Source organism: Anomaloglossus baeobatrachus, unplaced genomic scaffold, assembly GCF_048569485.1.
Source record: "Anomaloglossus baeobatrachus isolate aAnoBae1 unplaced genomic scaffold, aAnoBae1.hap1 Scaffold_3361, whole genome shotgun sequence".
Lineage (NCBI taxonomy): Eukaryota > Metazoa > Chordata > Amphibia > Anura > Aromobatidae > Anomaloglossus > Anomaloglossus baeobatrachus.
Genome location: NW_027442737.1, coordinates 902 through 15,000, shown reverse-complemented (window position 1 = coordinate 15,000; position 14,099 = coordinate 902). Strand labels below are relative to the sequence as shown.

The following is a 14,099-nucleotide window of genomic DNA, read 5'->3' as shown; positions in this document are numbered from 1 at the left end:
GCCTGGCCAGCAAAGCTGCCGAAGACTTCAGGGACAAACTGGAGAAGAGCAGCAGCTCCACATCTTCAGACTCCGAATATAAAGGTAAAGGTGAGTTTAACCCTTTAAATAAAAAAAAAGGTGCACCCTACAAGTGTTAGGTGTCTCTGCAGGAAATTAGTATAGGGTTGTCTTTCTTCCCTCTAAATATTGTATATTCTATAACTGTTACTTGTTTGTATATGATAAAGCGCTCCGGAATATGTTGGCGCTATATAAATAAAAGAAGATTATTATTATTAATTATTATTAATTATTATTATTATTATTAGAATAATATAGAAAAAAAATAAAATGGATACTTTTTTATTGTAAGAATTGTTAGAAAAGTTTTATCAAATTGGGAGTTGTTGAAACACTTTTTTTTGCTTTTATTTTTATATTTTTTTTATATTCTTTTTATATACACTCTGAAAAGAAAAAAAAAAAGTTGCATATATCAATAAGAAATGCTGGTGCAATATGTAGGAAAAAAAAAATAAATTAATGAGTTGGAATCCCAGGGCCTCAGCCTCCCCTCAGAGGCCTCATTATCTGATAGAAATATTAGGAATAAATATGTAAGGAATTAACATAAAAGCGGACATCCAAATTAGTCATACAAGTCGGGTCTATCCATTACCATGCAATTAGATGAAAACTGACATTAAAGATTAAAAGGGAGAGGACTCAGAGCTCTGCAAGAAGCGAAATGGGGGGAAAAAAAAAAACAGAAAAAAACATTTATCCGGAAACTTTGCTCAAAAAGTTTGATGTAATCAGTGAAATAAACACAAAACCTGCAGCTTAAAAAATATCAAGGATGGAAACTTCATTGGGGAAGGGGGATATGGAGCCTTGTCTAGTTTTGGCATTTCTTTTGTATTTTTTTATAATTAATTATTATTATTATTATTATTATTAATAATGATAAAATTATTATATTTATATTAATATTTTTTTTATTTTAAGGCACAAAGTAATCTCCTAATCATTAATTATTTGATTTCATTTTTTTTTACCTACCAAAACACTTTTTTACTTTCCGAATAATTTAGTTATTTTCTATTTTTGTTGCAATTTTAATACAAAAAAAACATATAAAGTCTGAATATTTTTTTCCCCCAATTTCAATTTTATTTTAAACTAAAATATTGAAGATTTTATATTTATATTAAGAATCTTGTTCATGATTTGATTTTTTTTTTTTTGACAGATTATTATTTTTTTTTCTTGGGTGAAATATTACATTACTTTTTTATTTGTACTTTTATCTTTCTGACTAAAAGATAAAACCAAAGTGTTTTTTTTTTTTTTTTATTTTTATTTTTAGCTTATGCAGCTTTTCATTGTTTTTAAGGTTTTTAGGGGTGGGTTTTTTTCTCCATTTTTTGCTGAAGTGATATATAAGATGGTTCCTTGTGATCCGGTTAGTTAGGTGGAGAATTTCTGGATGAAGGCTCCTGGATCCCCAGTGGCTCAATTAAGCGGATTATTGTCTCCTACAGAGGGAATCAGCCTCAGCCATGTCAGGATACAGCTCCACCATGAAATGCCCCATAAACCCGGACAAGGGGCACAGATCCCATCATACTCCTCATCACAGGCCAGAGACACAGAGGAAAGGGAAAGATGATGGACAGATAATATCAGATAGATAGCAAAGGAATGAATACATAAAAAAAAAAGAGTGATAGATATGAGAGAGAGAGAGAAAGAAAGAAAGAAAGAAAGAAAGAAAGAAAGAACGAAAAAAAAAAGAACGAAAAAAGAACGAAAAAAAGAACGAAAAAAAAAGAACGAAAGAAAGAAAAACGAATGAAGATTTATCAAATGCATTGATAAATATAGGATAGATAAATAGGAAAAAAAATAGAAATAAAAGTATATCAGATAAAAAGATTAAAAAAAATATATATGTCAGATGTACTGGAACTTCAGAAATAGATAAAAGGGATAGATAAATTAATAAAGGGATAAATAAAATAAATAGATAATAGAGGGATAGATAAATAGATAGAGGTATATATATAGACAATAGAGGGACAGATAATGGATCGATCGATCGATAGATAGATAATAGAGGGATAGATAGATAGATAGATAGATAGATAGAGGGATAGATAGATAGATAGATAGATAGATAGATAGAGAGATAGTACCCCGATGTCAGGACAGCTGCTGTACATACAGGACATATTATTTAAATGCTTATATTTATTTCTTAGATTAATACATAAATATTTGTGTTTATTTTTTACTATTTTAATTCTTTCTATAATTGAGGGAAACTTGTGATTTGCAGTGAATGGTTCATTGTGGCCGCACCCGGTGCAGACAGCGCTATACACCTGCCTCATAAATAAAATAAAATAATAATAATAATAATAATAATAATAATAATATTCGGGTTGTCGCTGGCTCTGGGTATGTTCACACTGTGCAGCAGCAGAGCTGGGTTTGTCCCGGTGTTCTGCCCTCTGTAGCCGGTGTCCGGTGTCCGGTGTCCGGTGTCATGACCCCTGCTGTACTGAACACAGGTGAGGCAGAGCAAACATCACTGTGTCATCCGGCCATTGTGCTCTATAGCAGGAGATAACTGTAGGATCATTATAATCTACACCACGAGATCATTATAATCTACAGTACCAGACTATTATAATCTAAAGCACGAGACCATTATAATCTACACCAAATCACTGTAATTTACAACAGACAATTATAAACTACAGCACAAGAGCATTATAATCTACACCAATTATAATCTACACCAAACCCTTATAATCTACAGCACCAAACCATTATAATGTACACCAAATCGTCATTTACACCAGAGTATGTACACCAAACCATTATAATCTACAGCATCAGAGCATTATATTCCACACCAAACCATTATAATCTACACGAAACCATTATAATCTCCAGCCCCAGAGCATTATAATCTACACCAAACCATTATAATCTAGAGCCCCAGAGCATTATAATTTACACCTAACCATTATAATCTACAGCCCCAGAGCATTATAATTTACACCAAACAATTATAATCTACACCAAACCATTATAATCTACAGCACCAGAGCATTATAATCTACACCAAACCATTATAATCTACACCAAACCATTATAATCTAGAGCCCCAGAGCATTATAATTTACACCTAACCATTATAATCTACAGCCCCAGAGCATTATAATTTACACCAAACAATTAATCTACACCAAACCATTATAATCTACAGCACCAGAGCATTATAATATACACCAAACCATTATAATCTACAGCACCAGAGCATTATAATCTACACCAAACCATTATAATCTACAGCACCAGAGCATTATAATCTACACCAAACCATTATAATCTACAGCCCCAGAGCATTATAATCTACATCAAACCATTATAATCTAGAGCCCCAGAGCATTATAATTTACACCTAACCATTATAATCTACAGCCCCAGAGCATTATAATCTACACCAAACCATTATAATCTACAGCACCAGAGCATTATAATCTACACCAAACCATTATAATCTACCGAACCAGAGCAGTATAATCTACACCAAACCATTATAATCTACAGCACCAGAGCATTATAATCTACACCAAACCATTATAATCTACAGCACCAGAGCATTATAATGTACACCAAACCATTATAATCTACAGCACCAGAGCATTATCATTTACACCAAGCCATTATAATCTACAGCACCAGAGCATTATAATTTACAGCAAACCATTATAATCTACAGCACCAGAGCATTATCATTTACAGCACCAAACCATTATAATCTGATTTTTTTTTAATGGAATGTTTCACTCAAAACTATTATAATCTACAAGATAGAACAAATCAATTAGTCCTGTGTGATACAAGAAATTCACAGCACATGACTATTATCTGCACTTTATATGAGGATACTGATAACACAGGAGCATAATAACCCGTACATTATATTCAATGTGTGTGATGGAAATATATGATGTTCTGCACTTTATACATAATCTACAACACAGGACAATTATAATCTGTATAATCTATCGCTATATACAATCTGCATGTAATATGGTGAATGGACCGGAGGAATAACCCGTATCAGGCTGATCTCAGTATTTGATATTTTCTGTATATGATATAAAGATCAGATTATATCAGTCTCGTGTTGCAGATTATAACACAGGACTATAAAATATAATCTTACAATATGGATTTTATTAATTATATCCTTTTTGTTGTTTTCTTCTGTACACGTGTGTTATTTATATTATCAGATCGCACTGCTGTTATAAGCTGTAAATTATAGGAATCTATGAAGATGCGTTTGTCGCTGGTTTTATAAATGTCGCAGCGATTGTTGCGTTATTCTCGTTCTTAGCGACTAATCAGTGAGTAACCTGTTTGTTGTTTGTGGTGATTGATGGCTGCAGTGAAGGAGGAGGGGGAGATCTCCAGCTCCAGGGAGAGCCCCCCGGTCCGGCTGAAGAAGCCCCGCAAGGCCCGCACCGCCTTCACCGACCACCAGCTGGCGCAACTGGAGCGCAGCTTCGAGAGGCAGAAATACCTGAGCGTGCAGGACCGGATGGAGCTGGCGGCTTCACTAAACCTCACCGACACCCAGGTGAAGACCTGGTACCAGAACCGCAGGTCAGTGCCAGCCCCGCACAAAAAGGCGCAAACACAGGGAAGAGGCAGATAAAGAAGAGGCAGATAAAGGGCGCAAACACAGGGAAGAGGCAGCTAAAGAATGCAAAGATAGGGACGAGGCAGCTAAAGGGTGCAAACATAGGGAAGAGGCAGCTAAAGGATGCAAAGATAGGGAAGAGGCAGCTAAAGGATGCAAAGATAGGGAAGAGGCAGATAAAGAAGAGGCAGATAAAGGGCGCAAACACAGGGAAGAGGCAGCTAAAGGGCGCAAACATAGGGAAGAGGCAGCTAAAGAATGCAAACATAGGGAAGAGGCAGCTAAAGGATGCAAAGATAGGGAAGAGGCAGCTAAAGGATGCAAAGATAGGGAAGAGGCAGCTAAAGAATGCAAAGATAGGGACGAGGCAGCTAAAGGATGCAAATATAGGGAAGAGGCAGCTAAAGAATGCAAACATAGGGAAGAGGCAGCTAAAGGGTGCAAACATAGGGAAGAGGCAGCTAAAGGATGCAAACATAGGGAAGAGGCAGCTAAAGGATGCAAACATAGGGAAGAGGCAGCTAAAGGATGCAAACATAGGGAAGAGGCAGCTAAAGGATGCAAACATAGGGAAGAGGCAGCTAAAGGATGCAAACATAGGGAAGAGGCAGCTAAAGGGTGCAAACATAGGGAAGAGGCAACTAAAGGATGCAAACATAGGGAAGAGGCAGCTAAAGGGTGCAAACATAGGGAAGAGGCAGCTAAAGGGTGCAAACATAGGGAAGAGGCAGCTAAAGGGTGCAAACATAGGGATGAGGCGACTAAAGGGTGCAAACAGAAAGGAAGAGGCAGCTAAAGGGCGCAAACATAGGGAAGAGGCAGCTAAAGGGTGCAAACATAGGGAAGAGGCGACTAAAGGATGCAAACATAGGGAAGAGGCAGCTAAAGGGTGCAAACATAGGGAAGAGGCAGCTAAAGGATGCAAACATAGGGAAGAGGCAGCTAAAGGGTGCAAACATAGGGAAGAGGCAGCTAAAGGGTGCAAACATAGGGATGAGGCGACTAAAGGGTGCAAACAGAAAGGAAGAGGCAGCTAAAGGGCGCAAACATAGGGAAGAGGCAGCTAAAGGGCGCAAACATAGGGAAGAGGCGACTAAAGGATGCAAACATAGGGAAGAGGCAGCTAAAGGATGCAAACATAGGGAAGAGGCAGCTAAAGGGCGCAAACATAGGAAGAGGCAGCTAAAGGGGGCAAACAGGAAGGAAGAGGCGACTAAAGGGTGCAAACAGAAAGGAAGAGGCAAACAGGAAGGAAGAGGCGACTAAAGGGTTCAAACAGAAAGGAAGAGGCGACTAAAGGGTGCAAAGCTAGGGAGAAGGCGCAAAAATAGGGGGAAAAAAAAAAAAAAAAAAAAGAGTCTGCTAAAGGGCGCAAAAATAGGAAGAGGTAATTAAAAGGCGCAAACATAGAAAGAGGCCATAAAAATTGCAAACAGGGAAGAGGCAGCTAAAGGATGCAAACATAGGAAGAGTTCACTAATAATAAATAAATAATAATTAATAATAATATTTATTCATTTATATAGCGCTATTAATTCCACAGCGCTTTACATACATTGGCAACAATGTCCCCATTGGGGCTCACAATCTAAAGTCCCTTTCTGTATGTTTTTGGAGTGTGGGAGGAAACCGGAGGAAACCCACGCAAACACGGGGAGAACATACAAACTCCTTGCAGATGGTGTCCTTAGTGGGACTAAAACCCAGGACCTCAGCGCAGCAAGGTTACAGGGCTAACCACTGAGCCACCACAAGACTGCAGTGCTAACCACTGAGCAACCACAAGAGTGCAGTGCTAACCACTGAGCCACCACAAGACTGCAGTGCTAAGCACTGAGCCACCACAAGACTGCAGTGCTAAGCACTGAGCCACCACAAGACTGCAGTGCTAAGCACTGAGCCACCACAAGACTGCAGTGCTAAGCACTGAGCCACCACAAGACTGCAGTGCTAACCACTGAGCTACCACAAGACTGCAGTGCTAAGCACTGAGCCACCACAAGACTGCAGTGCTAAGCACTGAGCCACCGTGCCGCTAAAAGGTGCAAACATAGTAAGAAAGAGGCCGCTTAAGAGCGCAAACCTAGCGCCACCTGTATCCCATCTATGCTGCCCAGTATGTGCCCGACTACAAAACTCTGCAGTCGGCACAAGAATAGCGCCTAATCCTGCCATGAGCGCAAACCGTAAGATATCGCACCGATCTGCGGTGCACCAAAAAAAAAATCGCCCCACATGTCTGACACCAGGCACAACAAACCAAGTGGAGGGAAGCAGATCACAGACAGGTACAGGAGCGATTGATCTCCAAAAGAGAGGAAAAGGCGCATCATCTGCGACAATCAGGCACATGCTGCAGGGTTAAAACACAATGGAATGATGTGTAGTAGAAATAGAGCAGTAGCCTCGTGCGACATTCTGCTCACAGCCCAGCAACATACAGCAGCGCAGGCAGAATGTCGCACATTGTATGAGCAGATACCTGGAAAGTAATAAATATGTAGAGATGTGAAGCGGCATCATCCTGCTAATCAGGGCCGGGGATGGCGCATTGCTACATCATCCATCACCAGGACGGATGAGAAAAGGCGCACAGGTCCATCCTTCACAGGCACCGAGGAGGACACGATTCACAGGGCTGGATTTATAGCTCACTGACAAATTGGATGCAAAATAAATAAATGATAAAACAATATTAAAATAATAATAATAAAGTTAGTTAAATTCTGTTGGAGCCCTTATTCCATACAGCAGTTATAATGACATATAATATATTATATATATATATTATATTATAATATATATATATATATATATATATATATATATATATATATATATATATATATATATATATATATATATAAAATATATATTATATTAATATATATTATATTAATATATATAATATATATAATATATTATATATATAAATATATAATATATATATATAATATATTATATATATATATATATATATATATATATATATATATATAATGTCACTGTGATCCGTGTGCGCTAAGAATGAGGCTGAGAAAAATGTAAAAATTATGTAAGGATATCAAGGTAATGCAACTTTATGTTTTGTCTTATTTCCAATATTATATCCAATAATTAATGATATTATTCATATTAGATTAATCTTTATATTAGTAACTATATCATTTATATTATTTTTTATGATTTCATCACACTTACTCTGATGTTTTATTTTGCATTAATTTGTGTCTTTTTATTTAGTTCCATTAAATAATATAATGATAATAATTGTAAAGTGCAGTGGAATATGTTGGCCCAATATAAGTAAAATTAAGATCTACTATTTATGCTCCTAACAAAAATAATAATAATAATATATTTTTTTTACTTTACAAAAAGAAAAAATAAATAAATAAAAAATAAAATATTATATTTTTTTTCAACCCAGAAAAAAAAAAAGTGTGCGGTTGTTTGTTTACATTTACATATCTTTATTGGCGTCAGCAAAACGGCGGCGTTGTACGCCACGTAAACACCCATATATAAACACATTGACACATTAATAATAAATTAACGATTTCTACTTTAGGCATCAATAATTAACAGGCCGTTTCTGTAATTACACAATTATTTTAATTATGATTTATGAATAATTCAGGCCTGGAAATGGGACGTTTCTTTTTTTATTATTTATTTATTTTTTATTTTGGAGTGGTGTAAAGACAGATTGAGATGATGCAAGTACTGTACAACTCTGCAGATGATGAAATTGAATTATTATAGAATATATACAATAGATTTTGACATTCCTAGCAAGGTGTCCTAAGGGGGATTGCAGAGGCGGAAAAGCGGGAATATTTATACACATCCTTCAAACTTTAGCTTTTTTTTGTTTTATTTGAAGATAGAATTTTTACATTATTTGATTTACACACACATACATACACATATATTATACACACACACACACACACACACACACACTACAGTATGGAGGTGTAATATATATATATATATATATATATATATATATATATATATATACACACACACACACACATATATATAACACCCCCCAATACTGTAGAATATATATACACACACAGTATTGTACTCAATATATTACAGCATATAACATTTTCTGATACTTGTTATATGCCTCATTTTATTTTGTGCCTGCAGAAAAAAAAAAAACCCTAAAAAAATAAAGAAAATGAAAAAAAGTGTAAATTGTTCTGTTCTCATTAACAGCAAAAGAAAGGTTACATCTTTTATTACATGCTACAGTTTTTATCTGGTAACTTAAAATGAGTTCCGGAACTTTTATAAACTCTTAAAAAAAATAAATAAATAAATATTCTCTCTCGCTAATATATTCTCTCTCGCTAATATATATATATTAGTAAAACAAATTTAAAAAAGCAATATATTTTAATTATTTTAATAAGATAATGAATGTGTGTGTGCATATATATATATATATATATATATATATATATATATATATATATATATATATATATATATTATATGTATATTTATATATTGCATAATTAAAAAATTTTTTTAAAAGGTCAAACAGTTCTTGTATCCTATCACCGAATACTAGGGAGGAGTTTATAACAGGCCCAATATTCTTACTAATGACATTTTAGTGTCACGGACCCTTAAAGGGCGACTCCTTGCAGAATAGAACTTACAGTTCACTTTCCTATTCTTTACCTTTTTGCCTATTTTACTTGCACACCTTTAAATCACGTGACTGTCCCACTTTATACAAAAGTAAAAAATATTCCAGTTTTTTTTTTTCTTAAATAAATAAAATGTAATTGAGGCCCCAATCCCCAAGTCACAGAATAAGGCCTTTGTGTGCATGCTGCGTCTTTGTGCATTTTTTTTTGGGTGCAGTTTTGGTCCCCAAACTGCATGAATTTCCTTCCTCAGCAAAGTCTATGAGATTTCAGTCTTTCTGTGCACACGTTGCGATTTTGTGGTGACCACTGCAGCATGTCAATTCTTTGGCCTTGTGCCCACAGGGCTTTTTTCCTTGCTTTTTTTTTAACTGATAAAAAGCAAGGAAAATGCATCCCAGCAAAGTCTATGAGAATCGTGCTGCTTCTTTTTTCCTTGCTTTTTGTGTGCTAAAAAAAAAAAAAAGCACTGTGGGCACATAATATAATAATAATAAAGTTTATTTGTATAGCGCCAACATATTCCGCAGCACTTTACAATCGGTTGATGGGTTATATAGACAAGGCACATAGCCTTTCTGCGTTTTTGAGCCCTTCCAATTAATAGATTTGACTTAAAAAACGCACTGGGCAAAGACGCGGTAAAAAACGCAGTACACCGCGGTAAAAAAATGCATGCCAAGGGAGCATTTTTCTAGGACCAAAAACGGTCATCTTTGTGTGGTCACCACAAAAGACGCAACGTGTGCACATAGCTTAAAAAGGTTTGACCCAAAGATATCACAAGTTAAGAATTATTATTTTTCTTTCCTGAAATATCAAGATCCTCATTTTTTATTTTTTTTTGTCTCGCAGGACGAAGTGGAAGAGACAGACGGCGGTTGGACTTGAATTACTGGCAGAAGCGGGAAATTACTCCGCTCTTCAAAGAATGTTCCCTTCTCCGTACTTCTACCCACAAAGCCTTGTGTCCAACCTGGACCCAGGGGCCGCACTTTACCTCTACAGAGGTCCCACCGCACCTCCCCCGGCTTTACAAAGACCTTTGGTCCCTAGGATCCTTATTCACGGACTTCAAGGTGGCGCGGAGCCCCCACCGGCCTTGCCCCCTCTGACAGGCGTCCTACCAAGGTCGGCACAGCCGCGGTGAAGAGGTCTATAAGAAGCTCCACCAGGTGCCAAAGTCATAGACTTCCCCAATGCACCAGAGAACGGGTGACCTCATCAGCGGCAGGACTGTACATAGGGACTGGTCTGTGGAACAGTCCTACGAAAACTAAGACAAAAAAAGTGACCTTCTGATACTTCGAGGAGACTTCAAAAACTATGAGATGTAAAAAAAAAAAAAAGTGTGTGGTATCGTCAAGATTGATCACTTATTTCTCAGAATCCGGAATTAAAAAATTCACATCATCGGCTTTATAAAAAAAAAAAAAAAAAAAAAAAAAAAAAAAAATTATTCCAGAAAATTAAAAAATATCACCAGTAAACTAAATTCTTGAATCAATCTTGGCCGCGTTGCCATTCCTTAGAGCTAGGTGGCAACCAAGATGGCGGCTTTCATAGTAATTTATCTACCAGGTCAATTACAGTTGATATATATTTTTGTTGTTGGTGGATGGAAGGGGTACAAATGCCCCTCATTGTCCGTATTACTATACAAAAAAGGTAATTATTGGAAAATATGGTGTTAGTGGTCTGGTGTTGAAGTTACACCACTAATTTTGATGCTTCTGTTGCAGCAGGGCCATAAAGTGCTCCTGAGCACCGAGGCAAGGGTGCAGATTTTACAGTTGTGGTCATCCAAGTGTTAAAAAAAAATACTTAAATCGTTCCCGAGGCCAAAAATTCACTGTGATTTCACACTTGACCTTCAAAATCAATTGATAATGAAGATAGTTTAATGGTGATAAAACTAAGGTGTTAAATAAGCCAATAATATCGCTCAGCCTGTTAGCCCCGCCCCTGAGGATCCGGATTACTACAGAGTTCTATATATTTAATGTTATATGAGTTGCTGCTATCCCTGTAAACACAGACATGTTCATTGTTGTGACAGGATCCAGCCACGGGGTCTCACAGGTCTGAGGTTAGGGAATAACACCTGTACCTTAGGCCGAATATAACATAATTTGGAAATTATAACAGACCTGGATGAAGTTACTTATGAGAAATAAGGATTTGCAATCTTCTGCCTGTACATAGTCCTTTGTATATTAAACCGATCCCGTCTACCTATTTATAAAAAAACAGAATTATGTCATTAAGTACGATTTCCCCTCCAAAAACGAACGACAGAGAAATGTATTCAGTTAACCTCTTATGTGCCACAATACCCTGTACAGTCCAGATAAGAGGAAGAATCTGAAATTCTGGGGTAAGTGGGTAAATCTGCTCATGTAGGGCCTAACCCCCCCAAAAAAACCAAAAAATTCAATCCCTTTAAAATTTGGAACAGGACTGAAATAGGATCCTTTTCGGATCATGGCGGCCATATTGATGTGTCCCTTTAAAAATTTGAAGGGACACTATTGACCAAAATGTGATTAAAATTCTAAACGCCCTATATCTCCCCCCCCCTCAATTATGTCCTGATTCCACAAGTGGCCACTTATGCCCTGTGGGTCCCCACTAAAATGATCGGTCGCTATGTTAGTGTCCATTTCAAGTGTAGCCAATGCTCAGTTTTTAGACTGCGATGTGGCCTGGCTTATTTTGGTATGGACGGGGTGGTACATTTAAAGGGATTGTCCATGAATCATGACTCCACAGTGATCCTTACAGAGCAGATTTTTCCACAGCCCGGTACGACGCAGGTTAACCTCTTCTCTACAGACTGACGTGTATTTTTTTTACGCGTTCCTGGACATCAACGTCATCATCACTTATTTATTCTCTGTTCATTGACTTTATGAGTAATATTAAAATGCCATAAAAAAAGAAATCATTAAAAAAAAGGATTAAAAAATATGACCGTAGTTTCTCGTGCTTAATTGGAACTAAAAATGGCAGCCATTAATGAGGGATAATTTGGGAATTGTTAGGAACAGTGGTACGTTTTAGATGGGATTTCCCTTTAAGCACCTTGTAAAATGGCTGCCATGGTTTATTCATATAAATGACTTGCTGGCCACATGACTGCATATAACAGCGTGGTGTGTGTGTGGCGCCATTTTACGCCCGATTAGCCACAACCCCATGAAATGCGCTGAACTGGTCATCAATATATACTCAATTACAGTGTATATGCGCATGTAACTGCAGCTTCACTCCAACTCCCATCATATCCCGTACCCGTACTACAACTCCAGCCATGTATACGCCTGCTCTGTGTATATAATAGAGTGTAGCCGGAGTACCCGTACTACAACTCCAGCCATGTATACACCTACTCTGTGTATATAATTGAGTGTAGGCCGGAGTAACCATACTACAACTCCAGCCATGTATACGCCTGCTCTGTATATATAATTGAGTGTAGGCCGGAGTACCCGTACTACAACTCCAGCCATGTATACACCTACTCTGTGTATATAATTGAGTGTAGGCCGGAGTACCCGTACTACAACTCCAGCCATGTATACACCTGCTCTGTGTATATAATTGAGTGTAGGCCGGAGTAACCATACTATAACTCCAGCCATGTATACGCCTGCTCTGTGTATATAATTGAGTGTAGGCCGGAGTAACCATACTACAACTCCAGCCATGTATACGCCTGCTCTGTATATATAATTGAGTGTAAGCCGGAGTACCCGTACTACAACTCCAGCCATGTATACACCTGCTCTGTATATATAATTGAGTGTAAGCCGGAGTACCCATACTACAACTCCAGCCATGTATACACCTGCTCTGTATATAATTGAGTGTAAGCCGGAGTACCCGTACTACAACTCCAGCCATGTATACGCCTGCTCTGTATATATAATTGAGTGTAGGCCGGAGTACCCATACTACAACTCCAGCCATGTATACGCCTGCTCTGTATATATAATTGAGTGTAAGCCGGAGTACCCGTACTACAACTCCAGCCATGTATACACCTGCTCTGGTGTATATAATTGAGTGTAGGCCGGAGTACCCATACTACAACTCCAGCCATGTATACGCCTGCTCTGTGTATATATAATTGAGTGTAGGCCGGAGTACCCGTACTACAACTCCAGCCATGTATACGCCTGCTCTGTGTATATAATTGAGTGTAGGCCGGAGTACCTGTACTACAACTCCAGCCATGTATACACCTGCTCTGTATATGTAATTGAGTGTAGGCCGGAGTACCCATACTACAACTCCAGCCATGTATACGCCTGCTCTGTATATATAATTGAGTGTAGGCCGGAGTACCCATACTACAACTCCAGCCATGTATACGCCTGCTCTGTATATATAATTGAGTGTAGGCCGGAGTACCCGTACTACAACTCCAGCCATGTATACGCCTGCTCTGGTATATATAATTGAGTAGGCCGGAGTACCTGTACTACAACTCCAGCCATGTATACACCTACTCTGTGTATATAATTGAGTGTAGGCCGGAGTACCCGCACTACAACTCCAGCCATGTATACACCTGCTCTGTGTATATAATTGAGTGTAGGCCGGAGTAACCATACTATAACTCCAGCCATGTATACACCTGCTCTGTATATATAATTGAGTGTAAGCCGGAGTACCCGTACTACAACTCCAGCCATGTATACACCTGCTCTGTG

General features: G+C 37.6%; 1 protein-coding gene across 2 annotated transcripts in view; it reads left to right on the top strand.

The window, feature by feature from the left end:
• Window positions 1-12,333, top strand: part of LOC142271327 (barH-like 1 homeobox protein) — a 13,715-nt gene extending 1,382 nt beyond the window's left edge. Inside the window, exons 1-3 of one of the 2 annotated variants that reach the window (XM_075332469.1) lie at window positions 1-84; window positions 4,455-4,671; window positions 10,237-12,333. The exon at window positions 1-84 is cut by the window's left edge and continues 1,382 nt beyond it. In XM_075332469.1, coding sequence (XP_075188584.1) covers window positions 1-84; window positions 4,455-4,671; window positions 10,237-10,531 — 596 coding nt within the window. In that variant the 3' untranslated portion in view covers window positions 10,532-12,333. Of the gene's footprint in view, window positions 91-4,454; window positions 4,672-10,236 lie in introns of both variants that reach the window. The other variant, XM_075332468.1, reaches the window with a different exon arrangement.
• Window positions 12,334-14,099: the final 1,766 nt, after the last annotated feature.